Source organism: Bufo bufo, chromosome 3 (assembly GCF_905171765.1).
Source record: "Bufo bufo chromosome 3, aBufBuf1.1, whole genome shotgun sequence".
NCBI classification, from domain to species: domain Eukaryota; kingdom Metazoa; phylum Chordata; class Amphibia; order Anura; family Bufonidae; genus Bufo; species Bufo bufo.
In genome coordinates, this window is record NC_053391.1 from 49,172,279 (window position 1) to 49,199,956 (window position 27,678).

At 47.3% G+C, this 27,678-nt stretch overlaps 1 protein-coding gene across 1 annotated transcript in view; it reads left to right on the forward strand.

The window, feature by feature from the left end:
- The window catches only part of LTN1 (listerin E3 ubiquitin protein ligase 1), a 102,067-nt gene that overhangs the window by 32,285 nt on the left and 42,104 nt on the right, over positions 1-27,678 (forward strand). The window contains exons 13-22 of the mRNA XM_040423202.1: positions 417-656; positions 815-968; positions 15,288-15,438; positions 16,257-16,455; positions 17,692-17,854; positions 17,952-18,056; positions 21,051-21,193; positions 22,416-22,551; positions 23,685-23,838; positions 26,924-27,140. Coding sequence (XP_040279136.1) covers positions 417-656; positions 815-968; positions 15,288-15,438; positions 16,257-16,455; positions 17,692-17,854; positions 17,952-18,056; positions 21,051-21,193; positions 22,416-22,551; positions 23,685-23,838; positions 26,924-27,140 — 1,662 coding nt within the window. The remainder of the gene's footprint in view (positions 1-416; positions 657-814; positions 969-15,287; positions 15,439-16,256; positions 16,456-17,691; positions 17,855-17,951; positions 18,057-21,050; positions 21,194-22,415; positions 22,552-23,684; positions 23,839-26,923; positions 27,141-27,678) is intronic.

The window sequence follows — 27,678 nt, forward strand, 5'->3', positions numbered from 1 at the left end:
CATAAGAAAAAGTAGAGGAAAGAAGGAACAGAGTTTGATTGCAGGATCAGACTACTCGGGGTTTGTTTGTAGTCTGTAACCATGGCGACACAGAGATTGTATGGTAACTGTCGTTTTAAGCAAGAATATTGGCAGTGTTGTTTCAGTTTTTTTTGTAGATGCCTTGCAACAATAGAAAACCCCCCAAAAGACCGGGTCCCTCACACAGCTTGTACTTACCTCACTTCCCAGCCCCTGCGTCGCTTCTGCTGCCCGTACGACTGGTGCTGCATCTCTAGCATCGCGGGTGACGGAGATGCAGCAGGGGCCGTGCGGCAGTCCCATAGGGTTGAATTGGACCCCATTCTCATGATCCGTGGGGGTTATTTGTCTCAATGGGGCAACCCCTTTAATAACTGTTTTCTTTTTCTTCATAGAGTCTTTGATTGGGGAGGTCTATGTGGAGAAGATAGTTGATAAACTCCATTGTGCTCTGACTAAAGCCAAAGACCTCTCTGAATCCGGTGACATTGAGCAGTCTGTGTCCTTCATCTGTGATGTGGCCTCCAACTTCTTCAGCTCTGTAAAAGACTGTTTGCAGATGCCATCAGCCGAGGACCTACTTCTCACCATTTTCCAGCTCTGTGCTCAGCCCTCGGACACCACTCATTTATCAGGTACCACCAGGGCCCAGCGCCTGCATTTTTTTTTTGTAAATGGGGTGTTGTCACTCGTCCATGTTGAAGCTTCATTGCTGGAGGCCAGGATACAGGGATTGATGATGTGGACGTTGAAGGGTGAATTCACCATCTACATTTCTTATTCCCATTCCCAGAAGCATTATTGTTGAAGCTGAAGCACACCTGGATGTCTGGACTGAATTCACTTGTCCACCAGTTCCACAATATACCCCAAGGAAGCACGTTCCTGAACCGCTCAGCCCAGTGGGTCAAAGAACAGATTGAGACGTCACACCTGACTGTTCAGAGGTAAGGTCTTCCTGGGGTCTCTGTTAAAGTGAAAGCCGTGTGTGCTACACATTGGCGGAGATGTAGTGAGCGGTGCTCCCGTCTCCCCCCAGTACAGTGCACACCACACCAGACATGCACCAGTGTGGTAGAGGCTTAAGGGGGTTGTCTCCTTGGACAATGGTGGCATATCGATAGGTAATGCCACCAATGTCAGATAGGTGCAGGTCCCACCTCAGAACGGGACTCTCGAACTGAATGGTGTGCGGCCACCATCTATTCATTTCTGTGGAAGTTCTGAAAATAGCCATACGCTGGCTCGAATATTTCCAGCATAGAGCTGAATGGAGCGGTGGCTGCGCTTGCACAGTGTGCTCTCCGTGAGACTTCTGAAAATAGCAGAGCACACTGTGGATCTGCGTGAAATAAAGAACCGATAAGTACTTCGGTGGCACATCCCACGACGCTGCTCCGGTCCTTCCAGTTGGCTCTGTTTACTCCACTGCAGTGTTGACATCATGATGACCACCCATGATGGCTGAAGCCATTCACGGAGATCTGATTTCTTACCAACAGTTTTTATAAATATGGTGTTTGGCTCGAAAGCTATATTTTTCACATCATTTTAGCAAAGAAACTTTTTATAAATATCTTCTTTTGTAAATGTCTTCTCCAAGACTCCTTGGATTCTGCACTTTTTATCTTGAAACATCATGATTTCTTGTGCAATCTCCTCTTGCCTCATGCTGACTTCTCCACAGCAGGTCACCTAAACAGTGAGAAAGGTTGTTGCTAAGCAACTAGGTCTATCTTTTTGGAGAAAATACAGACAAGCTTTATTTTTGTCCTATGGTTTTAAAGGAGTTTTGAACGTAAATAATAAAATGTAATAAATATATATATATATTATAATCAACACATACACTGGTACAACGATTATCTAACTTTCTGCAGGGGAACTGGGGACTATATTTATGGCCACTAGAAGGAAAGAAAGACTAACTGGGAAGTTACTGGGCACTATATTTACAGTTGCCAGAGGGGGAAGGAGATTGACCTGGGAACTTAAAGGCAAACTTTTCCCTTCTTCCCAGCAGTACCTGTGAAGAGATCTATACTTAGCTGCTTCCCGCTGTCTTTACTGGACTTCCGGTCACTGCCTTTATCATTTCTGCATGAATTGGGTCGCGTGCGCATCTACAACCAATAACTGGCTTCAATGCCGTGACGTCAATGCCGCTTAGGGACACGTCACCACTGAGGCCAAGTCATTGGCTGCAATGGCACATGTGACTTAGTCCACGTGAAGGTTGACTGAAGGGCATTGGAAGCCCAATGAAGACAGCTAGGGAGCCATTGAGCTGGAACGGAGCGTTGTGGGGCAGGTAAGTGTGCAGGTACTGCTGGGAAGGGGAAGTGGGGTGGGGTTTAAAAAAAAAAAAACCTGGATATGGTATTTCCCGCTATCAGAAGGGGAAGGAGACTGACTGCAGGTGTTGTGGAGCAGCAGGAGAGAGAGACAATATCGAGTGCGGTATAGAGGGTTATAGGCAGAACAGATGGAAGCGGGTCATGTGACATTGCCCAGCAGCCCACCATTTACAAACAGATATATATACGCCACATTTTGCCGTATATCTGTCACAGTTTGCGAATCTCCAAGTCTAAAACGGGGTATGGCGTGGGCAGCGAGGAAGCTGGCATAGATTTAGACAGGCGGTGGATACGCTGAAGTTAAGTGCAGACAGTCCACAGCCAGCGAAAGGGGTATTAAGACTGGCATCTAAAACGCCCGTCTTAATAAATGACCCCCATAGTGATTCTCCCATACACTTTGCAAGGTCGAAATCCCAGGAAAATGTGACTGTGCACGGGAAATCCGCTCTGGAAACGACGGTCCGTTACTGATTAGAGAAATCCAGCAGTACATCTCCATAAAATAATCCTTTATTTGTCACTTCTTAGAAAGATCCATAAAGCGTCATTTCACATGCTACGCGTTCCAGACAAGCGCATGTCGTCCATCATGGCAAGATGGAGGATGACGTGCGTTCATCTGAAACGCGTAGCATGTGAATTTGCGCTTTATGGATCTCTTTGAAGAAGTGACCAATAAAGAATTATTTTATTGAGACGCACTGCTGGTTTTCTCCTATCAGTTCATTGCAGTCTATTCAGTGTTGAATGTGCGATATTCCCCTAAGGGAACTTAAAATCGGTAAAATAAATTTTTAAAAAATTTAATCACCCAAAACATCTGTGCTAATAAAATATAAACCTATTTATCCCGTATAGTGAACGCCATAATGAGAAAAAAAAAAAAAAAAGTAACAGGTCCGTTTTAACTCGTAGGAAACGCCGTATAAACTAAGGGTACTTTCACATTAGTGGCAGGGGACTCCGGCGGGTGAACAGCCGGTCGGATCCGTCCTGCCGCTAGTTCACGTGTGCTTTCGAACTGCCGCTCCGTCCCCATTGACTATATTGGGGGGCGGGGGCAGCGTTCCGGCAGCACACGGCGAGTACTTTTAGTCCGGCTGCCTCTCGCCGTGCTGCAGATGGAACTCCGCCCCCACCACCATTATAGTCAATGGGGACGGAGCGGCAGTCCGGGGCACACTTGAACTAGCGGCAGGACGGATCCAACAGGCTGTTCACCCACCGGAGTCCCCTGCCTCTAGTGTGAAACTAGCCTAAGGCACGGGATCTCAAAATCACAGCAAAACTCTTCAGTTAGAATAATACAGCCGACTGCATCTGTTCAGGAATGAATTCGGTTGTACACTGCTCAAAAAAATAAAGGGAACACTTAAACAACACAATGTAATTCCATGTCAATCACACTTCAGTGAAATCAAACTGTCCACTTAGGAAGCAACACTGAGTGACAATCAATTTCACATGCTGTTGTGCAAATGGGATAGACAACAGGTGGAAATTATAGGCAATTAGCAAGACACCCCCAATAAAGGAGTGGTTCTGCAGGTGGTGACCACAGACCACTTCTCAGTTCCTATGCTTCCTGGCTGATGTTTTGGACACTTTTGAATGCTGGCGGTGCTTTCACTCTAGTGGTAGCATGAGACGGAGTCTACAACCCACACAAGTGGCTCAGGTAGTGCAGCTTATCCAGGATGGCACATCAATGCGAGCTGTGGCAAGAAGGTTTGCTGTGTCTGTCAGCGTAGTGTCCAGAGCATGGAGGCGCTACCAGGAGACAGGCCAGTACATCAGGAGACGTGGAGGAGGCCGTAGGAGGGCAACAACCCAGCAGCAGGACCGCTACCTCCGCCTTTGTGCAAGGAGGAACAGGAGGAGCACTACCAGAGCCCTGCAAAATGACCTCCAGCAGGCCACAAATGTGCATGTGTCTGCTCAAACGGTCAGAAACAGACTCCATGAGGGTGATATGAGGGCCCGACGTCCACAGGTGGGGGTTGTGCTTACAGCCCAACACCGTGCAGGACGTTTGGCATTTGCCAGAGAACACCAAGATTGGCAAATTCGCCACTGGCGCCCTGTGCTCTTCACAGATGAAAGCAGGTTCACACTGAGCACATGTGACAGACGTGACAGAGTCTGGAGACGCCGTGGAGAACGTTCTGCTGCCTGCAACATCCTCCAGCATGACCAGTTTGGCATTGGGTCAGTGATGGTGTGGGGTGGCATTTCTTTGGAGGGCCGCACAGCCCTCCATGTGCTCGCCAGAGGTAGCCTGACTGCCATTAGGTACCGAGATGAGATCCTCAGACCCCTTGTGAGACCATATGCTGGTGCGGTTGGCCCTGGGTTCCTCCTAATGCAAGACAATGCTAGACCTCGTGGCTGGAGTGTGTCAGCAGTTCCTGCAAGACGAAGGCATTGATGCTATGGACTGGCCCGCCCGTTCCCCAGACCTGAATCCAATTGAGCACATCTGGGACATCATGTCTCGCTCTATCCACCAACGTCACGTTGCACCACAGACTGTCCAGGAGTTGGCAGATGCTTTAGTCCAGGTCTGGGAGGAGATCCCTCAGGAAACCGTCCGTCACCTCATCAGGAGCATGCACAGGCGTTGTAGGGAGGTCATACAGGCACGTGGAGGCCACACACACTACTGAGACTCATTTTGACTTGTTTTAAGGACATTACATCAAAGTTGGATCAGCCTGTAGTGTGTTTTTCCACTTTAATTTTGAGTGTGACTCCAAATCCAGACCTCCATGGGTTGAAAAATTTGATTTCCATTTTTTCATTTTTGTGTGATTTTGTTGTCAACACATTCAACTATGTAAAGAACAAAGTATTTCAGAAGAATATTTAATTAATTCAGATCTAGGATGTGTTATTTTTGTGTTCCCTTTATTTTTTTGAGCAGTGTATTATTATATCGAAAATGATGAAACCGCGTCTGGAAAAAACCCGGATCCGGCACCATTGACTTGCATAGTTTTTAGTCCCGGATCCGGCTTGTTCAATTTCCCATGCCGGACACAAAAATGCTGCATGGGAACGCAACAAACCGGAAGGGAATGCATTCTGCTGCACTCATTGTGCTGTGGTTTTGAGAGCCTATGTCAGATCTCAAAACTGGACAGCACAACGCAGATGTGAAAGTGGCCTAAACTCCTAAAACTGTAGCAGAATTGCTCTTCTTTTTTTTTTTTTTTTTTTTTTACATTTTCACCCCATTTGGAATTTTTTTTTTTTTTTTTCTTACATCTTCCCTCTACATCATATGCAATGTTGAATGGTGCCATTAGAAAGTGCAACTTGTCCCGCAAAAAACAAGCCTTCATACTGCTTTGTGAAGAAAACGGTAAAATATAGATACATGGAGAAATAAAAAAGAATATCACCAAAAATTCTTTAAAAATGTGTTTAACATAAATGAACAGGATTTAAAGGAAATGTGTCGCCAAAAATGTTATCCACCTGTTAAAGGGGTTTTTCCCATCACAGAGAATGGGGGCATATCGCTAGGATATGCCCCAATTGTCTGATAGGTGCGGGTCCCACCTCTGGGACCTGTGCCGAGAACGGAGCGGGGAAGTTGGCGGAGGGCGCACTGCGCAGGCGCCCTCCATTTATTTCTATGGGGCCACCGAAGATAGCCAAGCGCTAGCTCGACTATTTCTGTCGGCCCCATAGAAATGAATGGGAGCGGTGGCCGTGCAAGGGTGGTGCGCTCCCATTCACTTGTATGGGGAGATCGCTTGGCAGTGGCCAGACCCCGGGAAACCCGGGGTCCTCCAGCCACCACTCTCCCCGCTCCGTTCTCGATGTAGGTGCGGGTCCCAGAGGTGGGAGCCCCAGCTATCAGACAATAGGGGCATATCCTAGCGATATGCCCCCATTGTCTGAGATGGGGAAAACCCCTTTAAAACCATATTTTGACACATCTCCTTTTCTCTAATGTTTTTTCTCTTCTAATTGTAGATATTTTTAATTTAATTTTATTTCCTAAACATGACTAGGGGGCGGCCATCTTGCCTGAGCTGTTCTTAACAGCATTTACAAAGCATTATGCCATCTCCATGGCCCATAGACACCGTTTTCTGGGCTTGCTCTGTGACCTGTGCAGAGGTCATTGTACAAGGAGAGAATAGATAAACTGTGACAATCACCTATTGTGAATGGAGGATCCTGTCTTATCTATACATGGTATATGAGGTGGTATCATTACAGGCAGGATTAGAAGGACAGACAAGCAGATAACTGCAGTAAAGTGATCTGTACAGACCAATAAGTGACGCCCATTATTAGGCCTAGTGGCCAGTGAGGAAACTACAGGATTTTTGGTTTTAGTTTAAATATAAAAAGTGACATGGAAAATCCTATAAAAATATGTCAAAGATAAAAAAGCGATTTAAACAGCAGGTCATTGACACATTCCCTTTAAAACACAACAGGGAAAATGAGAAAAAAAATTCCACTTTCTAACCATATTTCCATAATGCAGCAAATCAAAAAGTGAGAGTTAGCTCTGGGCATTGAGACCCAAAAGGGTTAATGGCGTTTTCGATAAAAACGATTTACGCCTTTCTCCCAGATTCTAAATAGACAGATATCTTATCTGTCCTCACTCTGTCTTCTTGGAGATGGTTATTATGAGACGCTGGGGATTTTCTGAGCATTACTTTCTGGTTTATCAGGATGGTGAGCGGGAATGTCAGGCTGGTGGTGACGTGATGGAATGCATGAGCCCCAGCGCCACTGTCAGTGGAGGGGGTGTTCTTCTAAAGAGTCCATTAGCTGAGTCATAATGTAGAGTTTGCGAGAAGTTGCGTTAGTATACCCTTAATACGGGTTGCATTACATTGGAAAAACACATTGTGCAATGATGACATGGAGATCTGCAAGACCATGGACTTCTGCTCAATATGACTTCAGAAAATAGCTAAGTGTGCTGGCCCAACTGTTTTCAGAACTCCTATAGAAGTGAATGCATGCATGCAGACTGTGCAGGTACACCCCCCAATATGTTACCTCCCTCTGTACCCTTACTGAAGGCTAATAGCAATTCATTCATCACTTCTAGTAGAAATAACAAAGGAATGGCACAACATAGAGCCATAAGAATAGATGGTCAGAATTACATGGGGAATGCATGAAGCTATTAAAACTGACATGTCAGGAGTGGTTAAAGGTCCTCTTTAATGGGGTTGTCCGGGTTCAGAGCTGAACTCAGACATACCCCCATCTTGACCCCTCCGGTCCCCCTGATATGAACAGGGGGACTGGAGGGGTGTCGTTAATGTCATTGGGGGACACAGCACCATGGGTATATGCCCAGCTACCACTAGGAGGCGACACTAGATATGAAAAAGGTTGGCTATACCCTCTCCACAGACACTAGGCTAATCAGTTTTAGTCTAGTGTCCGTAGGAGGCAGACACGACCTGCTCTTCTCCTGCAGGTCTTGCTGTTTTATATATTTTTGCTTTTTTCTATTTTTTTTTTTTTTTCTCTTCACTTTAAGGTGCAGGTTTTATCCTGCAGCAGGGGAGGTGTTCATCGTGGAAGACCACCCCCTGCGGGCGCGTACCTCGGTACCTCGCCAGTCCCCCATTACTGCATCCGCAGTGGAGTACCGGTAATCCCACTCTAGTGCGAGTTTACCGAAGGGGTGACCCTGCGGCGCCCGAAGACGACAGATGGTGAGTATGCTCCCTAGGGACTCCTTCCTTCCCATCCATCCATACTCCATCGGGGTCCTCTCCCCCCTGGCTGTCCTTACCTTCCTCGGCCTCCTAAATACTCTAGCCCCCGGACTAGGCCGTGTCAGTTCCCGTCTTTTTCCTGGCATCCAGATTCTCTGTGTGGCTCATTTTCTCTCTATATGGGGGTCACTATGACCCCCCCCCTTCCCTCCCCCCTCAGGGCATTCTTTCCTCCTCTTCCCAGGTAGTGCAGTGTCCCCCCGCTTAGTGTGCTTCATTTTCAGCAGCAGCATCTGCTTTAGTCCCCGGCTCCGGCTGTGACAAGGCCGCATCTGTTTTCCGATTTTTTTTTTTTTTACCTGCCATCCATGGGTTTTCTCGCCAATGGGGGGCATTTTGACCTCCCTTTCCGTGCATCCCCTTTTATGTAATCCTTTGGAGCTTTTTTTCCGCTTCCCAGCACCCTGCAGCGGAACTATGCCAAATTCTTTCCTGGCATCTTTTCTGGCTTCCTGTTTTTTTTTCTAGGGGTGTTGCCTCCCTCATGACCGCCTAGAGGTCTCTGCATGGAATTTCCGGTGGGAGGGCGAGATGTCCTTCCCAGAGGGTGCTTTCCCCATCTTCACAGTGCCCCCTCCCGCATGTAGCGTCATTGGTGGGACGTATTATCTTGGGTCCCTGTTCGGTGGTTCATGTTGTGGCAGGTCCCCTTGCCCTCCATCCCTCCCCCTGGGTTGCATCTGCTCCTGCGGTGGCTGGGGGTTGCTGTGTTATCGGCCTGGCTGGCCTGCATGCGGTGACTGGATCCTGGGCTCAGTTGGGTTACCCTAAACTCTGTTCAGGGGTCACCTTCTCCCCACGTGGGACCCTCACCTCCACCGTAGCCTGCGCCCATACTCAGCTATGATGATATTATAGCGCTCTTCCCTGCCCTCATGCGACAGCAACGGCCCCCCCGGGAGTCCTTTCCTTCTTGCCTTGGTCCATATCAGGGGGCAGAGTCCAATAGCGGCCTAGGGTCTCCCCTCATAGGTCCCGCTTATCCCCTGCATTCTGGTTTCCTCCCAGGACGGGACTAGCACTGAGGGAAACGCCTCAGGTTTCTCCTGCCTCATCGGGGGACTCCTCTGCACCGATTCTGACTCTGAACAGAGCATCAGGCGGTCTTCTACATACAGAATCTCTGGGTGGTCAAAGAGAAATGTCCACTGAGGAACCTCTCCTCTCCAGGGTTGGTATCCCCTGTAGTGGATTTTCAGATGGCACTCCCCTGGTTGCACAGGTAATTATCCACACAGGTAAGTCAGCTTGCCGCCTCTCCAGTAGGTGGTGCTTTACCAGTCACCGTGTTTAGCACACCTATGTGGTGTCCCAGGTATGTACGCCTTCCCCCTCACAGGGGGGTACTTGTACCACAGCCAAATGCTGTATCCGGCAGACTTTCCTGGTTCCAATGTATCTGCTGTTCAGCTGGAGTAATTTCACTATTACCAGGGGCTATATTCAACACACCCTCCTAGTCGGAGAGTGTTCCAGGCCACCGTATTACTCCCCCAGACGCTGTAGCCAATACACCATCCTGGTGCTAGTGTGCACCATGTAGCCACATTACTCCTTTATTAAGTGAAGTACCTGTACCATCTTCAGATGCTATAGCCATGTCACCTGTCTGGTTCTAGTGTGCACTATGCAGCCATATTACTCCTTTATTGGGTGGAATACCTGTACCATCTCCAGGGGCTGTAGCTATTATACCTGTCTGGTTCTAGTGTGCACCATGTAGCCACATTACTCCTTTATTAGGTTAAGTACCTGTACCATCTTCAGATGCTATACCCATTTCGCCTGTATGGTTCTAATGCCCCCCATGCACCATATTACTCCATTATTGGGTGGAGTACCGGTACCATCTCCAGAGGCTGTAGTCGTTATACCTGTCTGGTTCTAGCGTGCACCATGCAGACGTATTTCTCCTTTATTAGGTGGCGTACCGGTACCATCTCCAGATGCTGTAGCCATTACACCTGTCTGGTTTTAGTCTGCACTACACAGCCGTATTACTCATGTATTAGGTGGAGTACCGGTACCATCTCCAGATGCTGTAGCCATCACACCTGTCTGGTTCTAGTGTATATCACGCAGTCATATTACTCCTTTATCAAGCAGAGTACCTATACCAGGGCTCCAGATGGCGACCAAAATGGCTGCCAATGCGACTTAGTGTTGCAAAATGGCGCCAAGACTTTGTAGTCTTGTCACCATTTGTGCCTAGATCCTCCGCAGCTCTGCCGCTTTAAGAAAGGTCTTTCATCCAGCAGACACACAGCAATCCAATAACAGAGCTCCGCACAGTGCAGAGCTCTGTAATTAGTGAGGAGGCTGCTGATTGGTCAGTATCAGCGTGCTGCCGTACCATTGGCTGCTCCTCTCACCCCCCCCCCCCCCCCCCCACTCCCGCGCTGAACACAGCAGCAGCTCGCTTTTCAGTTATGAAAACGGGGAGTGCGCAATAAGAGCGGTGCATGGAGGTGAGCGTTCTGCTTACACCGCCATGTGCTGAGGGTGCCCTGTGCCCCCATGTAAGGGGCAAGTGGTGGAGAACAGAGGGCAGTGATGGTGGACAGCTGCAGCGCGCTCAGCCAGTAACGCTGGGCTTTATGTCGCCTCACACTAGCAGATGAAACTGATTCCATAGCTGGTTTACGCAAGCTCCCGGCCTGAACTTCCAGCGCTGCCGGGGATTGATTTATGATGCTATGTAACCCTTACAGTTCTGGAATGTATTGGATAACACTGGCATAATGCTGTCTGTGTTATCCAATACTTTCCAGAACTGTAAGGGTTACATAGCATAATAAATCAATATAATGCTATGTGACTCCCGTCGGGCTGGGTGCTGTGTTGCGGACTCGCTGCAGGAGTAACGCTCGTCTGCAAGGGGCCAAAGTCACCATGTAGCCCCAGGCTTATCTAACCTGTGGTTATGTAATAAATGGCCATTTGGGACAAACACTTTACACCCCTCTTTTTTTTGTTGCACTTAGTCCATCCTTTTTGTATGCACAGTACGGCTGATGTGCCGGAGAGGTCCAACGGCGCTCCTCATTAAAATATGGCTGTTACCTGCCAGGCTTCAGGTGGAGTCTCGACAGAACAGCAGGGTTAGGGCATGCAGCATCGCAGACATGGTGAGTGGGAGAGGTTGCAATTAGGGAACCAAGTTTTATGCGAATCGACTTTGGATGTTTCATCCGAAGTCGATTCGCTCATCCCTAGTTGCAATAATGACTGTACAAGAGTCATAGACGCCTGTACAGGCAGTTTTTCTCCCTAAAAAATGTCTAATGCATATGAATACGCACGATAATTTGACTGCCATTCATGGAGCAGGGGAGCACGCGTCACTGCCGACTGCTCATGAAGTGCCAGGGACAGCATGGCGGGAACGGAGCCTCTGCTTAGCTGAGCAAAGACCATGTGCCCAGGTGATGTCACACCAGAAGTGCCAGCGTGCCCTGCAGGCTTCTATCTGCTGCTGGGAGCTCAATGTGCAGGTTTATGAATGGAAAAACTAATAGCCAAGAGGCTAAAGAAACCCCCATTTCTAAAAAAAATTCATTTGGCTCATAAATTTTTCCGATTAGGAGCCGATGGCTCCTTGATATTTTTTTGGTCTGGAGCACTGTATACCATTTCCAGATGCTGTAGCCATGTCTCCACTCTGATTATAGTGTGCATCATGCAGCCAGATTACTCCTACTCTCAGGCGGAGTATTTGTAGTATCTCCAAGTGCTGGGCCCTGTTGGTACAATCTGTGGCCCATACGGCTCCTGCTTTGCCCTTTCCGGGCTCTAATGTGTGCTAGGCAATCATGTGGCCCCTCTTCATGCTTAGTGATGGTACCGTCCCCAGACACTGTATTCATCACTCTTTTCTGGTTCTAGTATGCATCTGGCACCCCATTACAGTCGTCCTCGGCGGCGTACTAGTACTATCTCAAGGCGCTGTATCCGACAAACCATCCTGGTTGTAGTATGTACCTGGTAACCATACGTCCCCCCCCCCTTTCTTGGGCAGAGTAGAGTTGCAATTGTTAGCTCCAGTCTATGGCTGTCCTGTTCAGATCTGACTCCCGGTGCAGTGCCCCCTGACCCAGGCCCTCTGAGTGCACCAAGTCTTCTCATTGCCCCTGTACTAGGCATGATGTTTACTTTATTGCTTGACGCACTATTTAACAAGACTTCTCAGTCCTGTTATGCACCAGACAGCCACACTCCCTCCGCCATGGGCAGGTTGTTGGCTATCATGCTAGGTTTGTTCTTTGTCAACCCTATAAATTACTCCTGTATTCCGCACAGCCCCGTTACCCCGTTTTATGGATGGAGTACTCGGGTTGTTGTTATTGCTCCTCTGCTTTGTTTTCACAGGATTACATGGCCCGGTCCTGGCAGAGTATCTGGATCACCACTGGTTGCTCTATCCTGCAGGGATATGCAGCATTGTGAGCACCAGCTGCTACTGCAGTTTTTGGGTCATCGCTGGACGTCCTCTCTGATATGGCTGTGACAGGACTAGTGAGCGCCATACACCTACTGCTGCTCGCTCTGTTATCGGACATGGTCCCGTAGTTCTTCCATGGTCCGGGCGTTCTTGGTACTCCCTTATGTTCTCTGATTAGTGGTGCTACATGACAGAAGTGCCGTCCTGTTGGGCCTTTGCTGTTCTCTGTACCTGTCAGTTTCTTCCCCCTTCCTTGGGGTTTCATTGTGCTCTGCTGGTAGCTGGTTTCTACATGTCGGTGTAGTCTCTCCCGACTTCCCCTGGCAAATTCTGCATCCTTTTCTGACATATGGATGTCTGGTGATTCTTTTACAAAATCCAGGGTGCTGTACTTGCCCCTTCAGGGGCATTGTTATACAGTATGCTAGTCATTACACTTAGGATGGTTGGTTAACCATGGCTGATGTTTTTTCCCTATGGTTGCTACATTTTATTTTTCCTTTGATAATCTGGCTATTATTGTCCTCATATGGTCCAGTTCTGTGGACCCTACTTGAGCCTCTGCTTGGAGTTCCTGCCCCAATTATTCTTAGACCATCTAGCTGGCCGGTTCCCTCTGGGAAAGCTACTCATGGCATCTCTGACCGCACATGCTCTGTATGACAGCTGCTTCTTTGGGCCCGGTTTGGTTCTTTTCCCTCCAGGGTCCCCATAGGCTTGTTCCCCTCTTGAGATTCTAACCTCTCTTCCCATCTCCCCAGGTTCAGGTCCTGGCACCTGGGAGTTTGTTGCTCCAGTTTGCAATTTACATTCATATTGGCCACTTCTGGGTTGGAGCTTTCCCTCGATTTGAGGACTGTTCCTCCTTAGGCTGTTTGGGGTTCTCTCTCTCCTACTCCAATATCTCACAGACGAGTGTCTCTCCACTTGTATTACCAGGGCCTGTGACTGGTTCCTTTTTGCCTGAGACTTCATGTGGCCGGGGATTTCTCTGGTCTTACATTTCACAGTGATATTTTGTTCCAGTTTTTCTGAGGCTTGATTCTCGCCTTCTTTGTGTGGGAATCATCAAGGACCTCCTTCTCCCCCAGGGGTTGGCTGCTTTGACTGGCAGCATGGGGTTTCCACCTTCTCTTAGGGTGTTTCTCTTTTCCCACCTGCCTTGCAGTGGAAGAAGGCTTGCTCCCTTCCCATGGTCAGTCTTTGCTATTCTTTCTCTCAATCGTTCAGCCTCCAGTGCTTCCTTGTTTCCTCTCTACCCTGGCCTTCACATGGTGTTTGCCACGGACAGGCCATGTTTTTGGTCTGAGACAATTCTGAGTTTTTTCCTTGCTGGGTCCTCTTACTGGTCGGGTTCCTTTTACTTCCAGGACTTACGGAATCGCCTTCCTTTTGCCGAGGGGTGGTCCACAGGGTCTTACTTTAGCTTGTCTCCAGGACATTTTTTCCTTTGTTCAGGACTGCTCCTCTCCTTTTCCCAGGCATTTTCTCTCCTGCCAGGTTCCCTCATGGTCTAATTTTTCTTGCCGGGTCTGTCCTCCTCCTGGAGCATCCCTCTATATGCAGAGCGCTAGGCCATTACCAACAGATGCCTTCCGGTTGTGCTGCTCTCCTGTTTCTTCAGGGGGAGCCCTGGTTCTTCCAGATCCTTCCTCTGGCTCTCTAGTGCTTACTTGTTCAACTCTTGGTTCTTGCGCAGGACATCTAGCTCTACTCCCTATCCTCTAGCTTCTTTATTTTTCCCACCTTGGGTGGAGCTGGGTGTTTCCCTTAGTTCCTTTCTTGCATATGGCCTTTTTTCCCAGGCACTTGTCCTTGGGATCCTGGCGGTCTCCCACATTTTTTTTCTTTGGACTCTTCCTGGTCCTGGAGCCTCTCGGCTCACTTCCTTAGTTTTCTATCTACCATTTCATGCTATGGCCTCTCCTGGTCCTGTTGGGTCACAGGGTTCTCCAGCACCTGTCTGTGCGCCCAACTTTTTGCATGAGATTTCCTTCCCACCCTCGGGGACTGATTTGGGACGCTCTTATGGTGCTGTGTCCCCCAATGACATTAACGAGAAAATTGTATTCTTACCGTAAAATCCCTTTCTCGTTCAGTTCATTGGGGGACACAGATCCCACCCTTTGTTTTCATTTCTCTTCGTCACCGGGCTGCTGTTCTCGTTTCCTTTCCCGGTCCTGGACATGTTGGTTCTTTGCTTTTGTTTCTCTCTCCTACTGCTATTGGTACAAACTGATTAGCCTAGTGTCTGTGAAGAGGGTATAGCCCAACTGGGCGGAGCCAACCTTTTTTATATCTAGTGTCGCCTCCTAGTGGTAGCCGGGCGTATACCCATGGTGCTGTGTCCCCAATGAATTGAACGAGAAAGGTATTTTATGGTAAGTACAGAAATCCATTTTTTTCTTTACATTGGCACACTGCTAGGCGGAGGCTTCCGCCCAGCAGTGTATTCGGTGATGCCGCCAGTTCTGATGGATTGGCTTTAGCGCTGCCCTAGCCCCATCATTAGTGCAGGTGACGTCAGTGAATCGGGACCTGTCAGCTCTTCTGAACTGTTTTGTTGGACCTTTTCTAGGGGTCTTTGGTTGTGCCTCTCTTTATCCACCTCTAAATGTATGACTACATTAACCATGGAGTGCTGTTATTTGCCTTGTCATTTATAAATGTGTATTTGTTTGTTTCCTTATTTAGTTTACAGTCACTTATAGTCTCTGTCGATGACCTACATGGCAAGATTCTGCAGTCTGGTCCGTCTGCTTCTCATATACTGGCTGAACATGTGTCCCGAATGATGCCACGTGACGAGAGTTGGCAGAAGATGCGCCAGTGTCTCCCAGGACAGGTCAGTTTTTCCATACTAGGCAAAGGTCTAACCCCCACCACCACCTACCATATGCCTTTTATAGTACTGGTGTCTGCTTAGGTGGCAGAGGGGACTTTGGCAAGGCACCAGAACCTGAGTGCAACTGCAACCTCTGTACCTACTATAGTTTACTCCCCTGCTTTGGAGCATCCACGTACCAGGACCCGTGCAACTGCTACTTCTGTATCCACTAAAGTTTACTCCACTGCTTTGGACCCTCCCAGGCACCAAGACTTGGGTGTAACTGTTTATAGATTGCTCCTCTGCTTTGGACCCACAGGCATCAGAACCTGTATGCCACTGTTAACTCTGCATCCCCTATAGTAGTGATGGCAAACCTGCGACTCTCCAGCTGTTGTAAGACTACAATTCCCACCATGTCCTGCTGTAGGCAGTCTGGGCATGCTTGGAGTTGTAGTTTTGCAACAGCTGGAGAGCTGCAGGTTGGCCATCCCTGCTCTTTAGTTTACTCTTCTGCTTTAGACCCCCCTACCCCCAGTCACTAGGACCTTGGCGCTACTGCTGCCTGTAGTTTACTTTTCTGCTTTGAACCCCTAGGCATCAGGACCTGGGTGCCACTGCTACCTCTGCACCCACTGTAGTTATCTGCTTTAGACCTCCAACCCCAGCCACTAGGACCTTGGTGCCACTGCTACCTGTATACCCACTATAGTTTGCTCCTCTGCTTTTACCCTCCCAGGCATCGGGACCTGGGTGCCATTGCTACCTCTGCACCCACTATAGGTTACTCCTTTGCTCGGTTGACGTGGCTGTAATATTGTGATGCTCTGTTACAGTGGTCAAGCAAACCTATCTTGGAAGGCCGATTAAGCATGAACTCGGAAACATCTGGGACAGATCTTAAATCATTCCCTAAAACTTGGCTTCCCCACCACCTCTGCGCGGCCTCTCTACTCAGCAAAATGGCTTTCCGAATGTTGACGAGTGACGGAGCTTCAAAAGACGAGGAAATTGAAAGGAAAATAATCATTGCCGGTGAGAGCCTTGGGCTGGAATTCATGGGGAATGACCCATTTTTTAAAAAAAAAAAAAATTTTTTTTTTTTTATTCCGTGTTCAATAGACATTTTTCATAATTTTTTCCCCCTTATTTTTGGAGTTCCCTTTCATCAGTGCTGCAGCTGCCAACAACCTCATTCCCCTTCTAGGACAGAACGACTCATGTTTAGACTAAAGCCAATTAGCGTCCACTCTTCGGCCAGCTGGAATGCTGCGGGAACATTGTGGATTGTTTCGCCCACGTATCAGCTAGAAAAGCCTTTCCAATCAGCTCGGCGCAATGTAAGGGTGAACTGCAGATCTGTGGCTCTGCCGAGGTCGCCCCGGTCAGTCAGCATTTTTTCCCTTCCCCTCCCAGTCCCTGAACACTTCATTTATCTTGCAGGTGGGGTGATAGACTGCGGAGATACAGTGAAGTGTTAAGCCCTTCCTTACTGACATTCCACCTCTAGATGGGGTGAAATATGGGGTGGAATCTGACAAAAACACTTGCGAGGAATTCTGAATGTATAGAAAAAGCGATACATGTCAAGTGCACGCAGGGAAAGCCGTCTGCGATCTTTGACAGAATGGAGCCTCTTGATGAATTTTTTAACATCTTTTAATAACTTTTTGGGTTTTAAAGGTGGTTATCCAAGAGTCAGACAGAGCCTTGGTGGAGATCATCCTTCCCTGGTCCCCGCCACTGGGTTCGGTGTATAACACTCCCAGGCCAGCTCTGAGATCAACATCCGAGAACATGGGGAGCAGGTCGCCGCTGTGACCTGTGATTGGCTGGAGCGGTCACGTGTCCTCCCGTCAATGGTTGTTGATCTCAGCGTGGCCAGTAGAGGAAGAGCTGGCCTGGGAGCATTAGATACCAAACCCAGCGGTAAATGTGATCTCCACCGCGGGTCGGACGCTCTGGCTGGTCTGACTCTTGGATGATTACCGTGTTTTCCCATATACATGGCTCATAGGAGCACTGTGTACAGTGTAATCTTAAAGGGGTTGTCCCCTTTCAACATTTATGGCATATCGCTAGGTTTTGAACCCATAAAGCGGCAGAGGACGTGTCTCGGATTGTCTCGTACTCCCTGTAGGCCTTGTAACTTACAGCTCTGTCCTATTGGAGTTGACATAAAGAGATAGGCAAGCACAGAGGGACAGTAATAGCAAGGAATCCTCCATAGTTACATTATGTATTAACATCCATTTTCTAATGTTTGCTCAGTGGCAGAGATGCTGTATAGCTTACAGTGGTGCGAGGAGCTAGAGAGACCCCCAGCTATTATCACAGAGTGCCGCCATATGCTACAGACAATGGACATAACCCACGACACAGTGAAGGCGCTTGCTGGCCATCGTTCTGCTCTGCTGGAGCTGCTCCACACCAGGTATTTCATAGGGATTGTCTCCAATAAATCACCTTCTCCTGGTGTTTGCGCCAGATCTTGATTCCTTATTTTTTTTTCTTCTAAATCTCACCTACAGGTCATTAGAAAGTGGCACAATCTGGTCCTTGACTCTCCACAAGCTTATCCACTTGGCCAGTCCTGGACGCGATGAGCTGAAACGGCTGACGGCAGGCACACAGAGGTTGGTGGTCTGTTCTTATTGTAATCTGGGGCTGGGCTTCTTTTTTCCGTCCAATGTTATAAAGAAATGGCGTGTCACTAAGATATGCTATTACTTTATGATTGATGGGGGTCCGATCTGTGGGATCCCCCTGATTTCACATTCCACACACCGCATCCCCAATGGAACTTCAGTTCCCAGCACATTAGTGATTTGGAGTGGTGCGGTGAAGGGGACACATCACAGAAGTAGCCCTGCAGCCCCTTTTATTCTCTGGATCGGTGAGAACCTCGAATGTCATCCACCAATCATAAAGTGACGCCCTATCCTAGAGATATATCGTCACCCTCTAAGATGGCCAGACTCTTTGTATTAATCCTCCAGAATATATGCTTTTCTTTTAAAGTAACTACATGCGGTGCATTTATGAAAGGTTTTGCTCTCCTTTTTTATCTAAGGCTACTTTCACACCTGCGTTAGGTGCGGATCTGTCTGGTATCTGCACAGACGGATCCGCACCTATTATGCAAACGCTTGTATCCGTTCAGAACGGATCCGTTTGCATTATTCTGTCAAAAAAAGTCTAAGTCAAAACGGATCCGTCCTGACTTACATTGAAAGTCAATGGGGGACGGATCCGTTTTCAATTGCACCATTTTGTGTCAGTGAAAACGGATCCGTCCCCATTGACTTACATTGTAAGTCAGGACGGATCCGTTTGGCTCCGCATCGCCAGGCAGACACCAAAACGCTGCAAGTAGCGTTTTGGTGTCCGCATCCAGAGCGGAATGGAGGCAGAACGGAGCCAAACTGATGCATTCTGAACGGATCCTTATCCATTCAGAATGCTTTGGGGCTGAAATGATCCGTTTTGGACCGCTTGCAAGAGCCCTGAAACGGATCTCACAAACGGAATTCAAAACGCCACTGTGAAAGTAGCCTAAAGTGGGTGAGAGAGGGCAGGGCCGACGTGGTCGGACAGATTTAAGATTACCTACACCAGTTTTCTTTTGCAACTTAGGCTACTTTCACACTCGCGTTCGGTGCGGATCCGTCATGGATCTGCACAGACTGATCCGTTTAGATAATACAACCGTCTGCATCCGTTCAGAACGGATCCGTTTGTATTATCTGTAACACAGCCAAAACGGATCCGTCATGAACTCCATCGAAAGTCAATCGGGGACGGATCCGTTTTCTATTGTGTCATAGAAAATGGCTCCGTCCCCATTGACTTACATTGTGTGTCAGGACGGATCCTTTTGCTCAGTTTCGTCAGATAGACACCAAAACTCTGCAGGCAGCCTCCAGAGCGGAATGGTGACTGATCGGAGTCAAACTGAGGCATTCTGAGCGGATCCTTATCCATTCAGAATGCATTAGGGCAAAACTGATCCGTTTTGGACCGCGTGTGAGAGCCCTGAACGGATCTCACAAATGGAAACCCAAAACGCCAGTGTGAAAGTAGACTTACACCCAAAATCCACCCCGGCTCCTAGCGGGGGTAGATTTCAGACAATGGCACGTGGACCTGCTGAGATGCATCAAAATAATAAATTTAGCTAATCTTACTCCGTGACAGACTAGATCAAGACTGGCGATGGAGATGCCAGTCTTGTTATATTTCTCATTTGGACTCCAGTTGCCATATGGTGTGTTTAACTCCTTTCTGACAACTCTCTCCCACTCTGTGTTAGAGGTGGCAGCAGGGAGGGGGGAAATGTTTTGCATGGTAGATTAGAGTGTGGAGAGGGGGGAAGCCTCCAAGGAGGGAAGCTCACACAGGCGATAGATAGGAGAAAAGTATAGACAAGGCAGTTTGCAGGGGAGCTGTGAGAGATCACATTACAGGGAGTCACACACTCCATAGTATTAGTGTCTGTCTGCACAAGGGAGAGGAGATGTCTCATGTATAAAAAGTAGAAAGGTCCAGTTTCCGTTAAAACTATATCCTTTATTTCATGCGGTAAAATCTATACAAAGCAAGACAGGTTTAAAATCGATGCATTTTAGATCTAACATTAACAATCCTTACTCATGATAAGGATCGTTACTGTGAGATTTTGCCCTTGTCTTGCTTTGTATGAATTTTACCGCATCAAATAAGATATATAGTTTTATCGGAAGCTGGACCTTTCTACTTTTTATACAGTTTACGTTGGCTTTGTCCTGGCTATATCCGTGCCTCCGACTCGATACGCAGGTGAGCGCTGCAATTTGACTTTCTATATCTATATTATAGGAGATGTCTCATGGGCTGTAGATGGAGAAATCAGTCTAGGAATGATGCTGCTTTGATACATGAGAGCTAGTAAAGACAGCAGCATCTTGGACACACAGATCCCTACCTTCTCTTGATCAATGGTGTCCCAGAAGGTCAAACTTTTGCTGTAGATGGAGAAATCAGTCTAGGAATGATGCTGCTTTGATACATGAGAGCTAGTTAAGACAGCAGCATCTTGGACACACAGATCCCTATCTTCTCTAGATCAATGGTGTCCCAGAAGGTCAAACCCTCGCTGTAGATGGAGAAATCAGTCTAGGAATGATGCTGCTTTAATACATGAGAGCTAGTTAAGACAGCAGCATCTTGGACACACAGATCCCCATCTTCTCTTGATCAATGGTGTCCCAGAAGGTCAAACCCTTGCTATAGATGGAGAAATCAGTCTAGGAATGATGCTGCTTTGATACATGAGAGCTAGTAAAGACAGCAGCATCTTGGACACACAGATCCCTACCTTCTCTTGATCAATGGTGTCCCATAGGGTCAAACCCTTGCTATAGATGGAGAAATCAGTCTAGGAATGATGCTGCTTTGATACATGAGAGCTAGTAAAGACAGCAGGATCTTGGACACACAGATCCCTACCTTCTCTTGATCAATGGTGTCCCAGAAGGTCAAACCCTTGCCAATAATAATAATGTGGCATTTCCTGTATTTCTGTTAGCAGTAATGATGATTTCCACTTTATTATGTACTTATTACAAGCACGCTTTTCTATCTCTTTATAGTTATTTCCCTGTGACTCAAGGCAGCCTGCACACCATCCAGTGTCTGTCCACATTCTTACATAGTAATGAAAAGGAATCTGTGATAATCCAGTTTGTCTCCCGCCTTATGTCCTGTGCTGTGACCGATTTGTCTTGTACAGATGGTGAGTGAGCTACGTAACATGCAAAGGAATTATGGAAGCACCCTACTTTCAGGAGAGACTCAGAAATGATGGCCTCAATGTGCATTCTGCTCCGAGACTCCCACCCACCTGTGGACTTATTATTTCTGGTTGTCTCAGGCCCCAAGTGATATACGTGTTCTCACAAGGACAGTCACATGTTATACACGGATCCGTTGCTACTGAGCAGATTTTATAACCACTTCTCTGTATATGTTTTGATCCACTTGTAAACTTCATGGAGACCTCTTTCAAATGGGTCCCTGCACTATTTTGGTGCTGCTCCACCAGGAAGTTGGCAAATTCTCCAAGAACCTACTTTTCACAGTGAGCGCTGCAGTTTCTAGTGGCATCATTTTGGGGTACATACGACTTTTTTTTTTATTTTTTTATTCCCCCGTATATATTTATTGGTGGGAAGCAGATTGGCCAAAAATTTTAATTTATCTCATTGGATTTTTTTTTAATGCCATTCACTTGGCGGGATAAATATTGTGATATTTTCAGAGGCCGCGATACCATTTAAATTTATGGAAAATGGGGGTTAAACTTTTGATCTTTTTTTTTATATTTCATATACTTTCTTTTTTTTGTTTTCCCTATGGGATTTGAACCTGTGATCACTTGATCGCTTCCACAATACACTGCAATACTTATGTTTCATTTTGTTATTATACATATTTAATTATTTTTTTTTGTTAATTTTTTTTTTTATATACTAGTCTCCGTCTGCTATGACAGGCGCTTGGCACCCCACAATTGCGTTGTGGTGGTATGGGGCGATCAGAGGACAGAGGTTTGACCCTGAATCTTTCTGACCGCTCAGATGCTGCAGTCACTATTGACCGGGGGGCAGCACTGTGTATGGAGCAGGCTGAGTTACTGCGCCCACTCTGTAGACTCCTTGCTCACCCGTGACATAAATGTTCCCCAAGGTGTGTGAAGGGGTTTAACAGTAGGTCAGGTTTGGATGCCGCACACCTCATTTCCTAAATTATATTACAGTAAACATCTGTTAGGGTGTCTGTGCACCTGCTGGTTTTGTGGTGTGATATTGTGTTTTTGACACTTTTTTTTTTTTTTTAACTGTGCCAGTGGTTTTGCAGTAATTGGTGCTGAGAATGTCGCCAGTGTGTCATGATGGTTTCCAGTTATTCTATAAGTCATCCGCATAGAGATACTTTACATCCTTATTTTCCTGTAGGAGGGTTTGGTTTTCTTGCCATTATCAATTCGTGCCTGGACGCAGAGTCTATTCCTTCTCCTGATCTCCTTCCGGGAATTCTAAAAGTCATTCTCACGTGGAAAAACGCTCGCGAGGATCTCTTTCTGTTCAGCGGGTGAGTTTTATGCCCTTATCCGTCAGTCCCCAGACCATTTGTCCCTTTTCTATCAGAGGTGAGAGGCATTAGATTACAATATGATAAAGGTTAGTATGGCTATAAACCGTACACACAGCATGTAGATCTATACATAAGACGTGTGTGCCCCGTGCCCTATTATGGACCGCAAACAGTGGGTCTGCAATATACGGGCACCAGCCATATCACAGATGTAGACCCATTGACTTGAAAGGGTCCGCAATCCTCAAGATACGGGACATAGCAGAGGCACGGATCGGAAGCTCACGGGAGCACTACAAAGCGCTCTGCACCGCAAAAAAAAAAAAAAAAAAGAACATTTTTTTGCGGTGTGGACCGTGTCTTGCAGATCCCGGACCCATTCAAGTCTGCATCCGCAAACTGCGTGCAAATGGACGGTGTCTGTACAATGCAGAACGCTATTTGCAGTCCGCAGCACGGGGCACATAAGCTCTTGTGCATGAGCCCTAATGGAGCAGAAAATCTCCAGGCGAAGCCAATTCCTTCCTATGGCGGCCTGTCAGCAGAACATGGGCTGTCACTCACAGTATCCTGCCTATAGCATTAAACAGCATTAAACCCCATAAAGGGGTTAAAGGCGGAGTGACATCTCAACATTTGTGACCTATCACTAGGAAATGGCACATATGTCAGATAGGTGCAGGTGCCACATCTGGGACCCACCCCTATCTGCAGAACTGGGCCCCCGAAGTGAAGGAAAGCTCACCGCGCATGCGCAGTGTCCTCTCCATTCACTGCTGTGGGACCTCCGAAGGAGAGAATAGAGAGCAAGCCCTGCAAGTGCAGCCACGTCTCCACTGAGCGCTGGAAATATCCAAGCCGGCGCTCGGCTATTTTTGTAACTCCCATAGCGGTGAATAAAGCACGGCCATGCTTGCGTGGCTGCTCTTGCTTTACTTTGGGGGCCCCATTCTCTAGATAAGAGCGGGTCCCACCGCTGTCTGACATTTGTGGCATATCCTAGCGATATGCCACACGTTGAGATGGAATTTTTATGTAAATACCATACTTAGAAAGATTTTTTTAGGTATTTTTATCTCGTACGTCATCCTATAATGGCGGCTGATATCTAATGTTGGTACGTTTTGCAGTCATTTGCAGGACGCTGGCCTGGACTTAGTTGGGCTGAATGTGGAAATCATTCGATTCTTCTCACTTCTCCTGAAATACTCGGCTTCTGCCTTACCTTCTCTGGAGGACGCGGAGTGGGACTTTATAATGTGCTCCATGTTAGCATGGTTAGAGGTAAGTTTGGCTGACTACTGATTTGTAAGTCTCAGGTTAGACTGGAGGCCTCCGCCTATAGAGGGTGGTTGTGGGATTCTCCTTTATACAGTTATTATTGGATTTGCTTCCTTTCTGATGCAGCATTCCTGGGAATCACAGGGTGTAGGAGCAATGAGAACATCACAGGGGGCGCTTTACATGAGGTGCACGCCCCTATAGATACCAAGGGGATGTGTTTGCAAGGCTGTTGTGTTTTCGAGTCCATTGCCATACTGAAGATTGCAGCATACAGCAGCCTGCACGCCGACGGTCTCTGCGTATTATAAACTGCTGGACATTTCGTAGCAAATCTCTTCCCTGGCTATAAGGCACACTTCTGCACATTCCTATTATCAAATAGGCTCCTTCTGCGCTCCTTTCTGTCCAACCATTAGTTAGCTATATCTGTGCCTGGGAAAGCTGGGTTTTTTCCCGAATGGTAAATCCGCCTAGTTACAAAATTGATAAGGTCAAGAACAGACTTTGGTCCATCAAGTCCAAAGTGGAAATACGCCCGATGAGGCGGATGCCAATTGCTCCGTATTAGAGGGAAATTCTTCCTGCCTCTATCTATGGGAGTCTGAATAAATTCCGGGATCAGCGACCCTTCTCCGGAAATCTACTAACTATAGCCTCTAATGTTATTACGCTCCAGAAATACATCCAGGCCCGACTCTTTTAGTGAACTCCCCACCTCCTCAGGCAGAGCGTTCTATGATCCCGATCTGTGATGATAGTTGCGCAGAAGTAGGTGAATGGAGAGAAAACGGTGGCTCAGTGTTTAGCGCTGTTTCATTATGGTCCTGGGGGCAATTCAATCCGACTCAGGACAACGTCTGCATCAGTTTGTACTATGATCTCCCCAGGTTTGCATGAGATTTTATCCAGATTGTCAAGATACTTATAAAAAAAAAAATAAAAAAAAAAAATTCTAGGTTCATTTGGAAATTAGACGGTGAGCCCAATGGAGACTGATATGAGTGATGACAATCTCTACAGCGCTGCGGATTATGTTGGTGTTGTACATATAATTAATACATTTTTTAAACCGAGATGGGTAGACTTGCTATTTTGGGATCTGTGATTGCGATCCTTTTGGAATTCCTGCAAAGAGAGAGTTGTAAAGCAGTCGTGTGGTGGGGTATCGTTTTTTTTAGAAAAGGGGTAGAATGGGTTAAAAAAAAAAAACATTACTCACCTCATCGATTCCCTCGCCGCTGCTGTACCCGAACTTACCGGGCCTTTGCTTCCTGGTCCAATCTTGGCTCAAATTAAATGGGAACTGCATCTGCTGAGGCAGATCACCGCTATAGCCAGTAATTGACTATCCTGGCATTTCCAGTAAGCGTAGGAATTGGATTGACAGGGGATGTATAAGGTGAGCAATGCTTCTTTTTTTGTAACCTATTCTGCTGCTTTTCTAAAAAGATGTATCCCGCTGGACAGAAGAGCGTAAAGGTCCCATTCCACGGGCTGACTGAGCTGTCAATTGTCGGGAACAAACTGTCCATTCCCGATAACTGCCTGCTCGTCAGAAGAGGTGAGAGCTGCATTTCATGCTACAATCATCTCCTCTGTGTATGGGACGAGTGATCGCTGCCGCAATCGCTCATCCCTATACAGATTTAGGCTGGGTTCACACGAGCGGATGCCGTGCGTGGCATCCGCTCCGTGAAAGAGTGCCAAGACCCGATGCAGACTGCAGAGGCACGGAGCATTAACATGACTGATAATGCTCCGTGCCTCTCTGTGACCTCTTTACTACGAAATCACTGTGATTTCGTAGTAAAGAGGTCACAGAGAGGCACGGAGCATTATCAGTCATGTTAATGCTCCGTGCCTCTGCAGTCTGCATCGGGTCTTGGCACTCTTTCACGGAGCGGATGCCACGCACGGCATCCGCTCGTGTGAACCCAGCCTTATTGTTTCTGGGCAGCAGATCGCTGTATACACAGGATAATCTGCTACTCGGAACTGATTTCATGTGCGGCATCACCAGTGCTTTTACCCGATGAGCGAGTGTTGGCTCATTCATTGGGTGATCGGCGGCAGGGCATTTCATGCGAACGTTCGGCCAGTGTTAAGATGCCATTAAGGGTCTCATCTCCGAGATTGGTAACACAGCACTAGGATAGGACTCCATCGACAGATAGGTGTGGGTCCCACATAGTGAACGAGAGTGCGCCCTGCAAACACGCCCACCCTCCACTCACTTCTATGAGCGTTCCAAATATAGCTGAGCGCCGCTCAGCTCAGCTATTTCCGGCAGCGATATGCCGCCAATGTCTCAGATGACACAACCCCATTCACTCAGACCTACAGTATGTCTACAAGATTTTTATTTTTTTATTTTTAAGGGGGGAATCTAGAATATATTTGCGCAGTCTAAGTCGCTGTAATCTTATTTGCAAATCCATCGCTCAAAGCCTTCGAGCAATCTGACTTCAGTCAGCCCACCAATAACCCACTAATGTAATGTATATAGTGAAGGTTAAAGGATAGTCTCCTGTCAGATGCTTAAACCGACGGAGATCCATACAAGACTGATCGAGTGTGAGCCGCCGAGCAGATGTTTTGTATAACTGTCTGCAGTCCCGGCCTCTCTGTTAGCCTCCTAAATGAAAAGTTAGATTGCATCAGACGTGAGCATTCCTAGATAGCCAAGATTTCATGTGATTTATACGATGTTATGACTAATACCAGGAAATGATTTTGTGCGGTGCCCAGTGGGAGAGTTTAGCTGTTTTCCTCCGAGCGGCTGCAATTAACGCAGTCCACCACTAGAGGGGAGTGTTGTCTAACAGAAGTTCATCATTCACTTCAAAAGATTTATTTCTGACTTTTTTATTGTGCACTTTCAATCAGAGTCTCGCATAAAGATCTGTGTCCATGAGGAATGGCTAGCTCTGATATATATATAATTTTTTTAAAATTTCTCTGGAAGCCATTATAAAGATTAATTTTGATTTACTCTGTAAAGTGTAATGCCTTGCAGGTCAATAGATAAGCGGGAAGAATTTCTGTAGGCTAATCAGATATTGCTTTTCTGCTCTTGCATTCTCAGACTGCGTGTGAGAGCTCGGCCCTCTACCATGTACCACTGGTCCGGCTGTTTGCTTGCGTAAGTTACAGCCTGGCTTCAGATTTATCTGTCTGCTTTCAATCTGTCACCACGAGCGCCGCCGCAGAGCAACTTCCCGCAAAACTTATCTCGGAGTGGAAGGAATTCTTTTCTGAAGGCATCCACGGCTTACTGTTACCGATGTTGGTAAAAATAGCAGGTAACCTATGCAATATTACGTAGTGTAAGAGACGCCAAAGCATGGCGGCTCCGAGTCCTTTTGGACATGAGAGCTCTCTATGGTAAGAAGACTCGGTACGCTGGCCTCCAGCAATGACGTCCTGGCATGGACCTGTCAACACCGCCGAGGTCACTGCAGTGGCCAATGATTGGCTGCAGCAGTCAAAGTTCCCTGTTGGGACAGCATTAGTGTTGAGCGAACTTCTGTTTTAAGTTCGGCGTCTAAAGTTCGGCTTCCGGTTAGCGGAGGATCCCGATATGGATTACGAATTCCGTTGTGGTCCATGGTAGCGGAATCAATAATGGCCGATTATTGATTCCGCTACCACGGACCACAACGGAATTCGGAATCCATATCGGGATTCTCCGCTAACCGGAAGCCGAACTTTAGACGCCGAACTTAAAACAGAAGTTCGCTCAACACTAGACAGCATCTCTACATAGACTTGAAAGCATCGGAATGAGAGTGGCGGGACATCGGTAACATCAGTATGACTCATTTTATTGTACGATTCTAG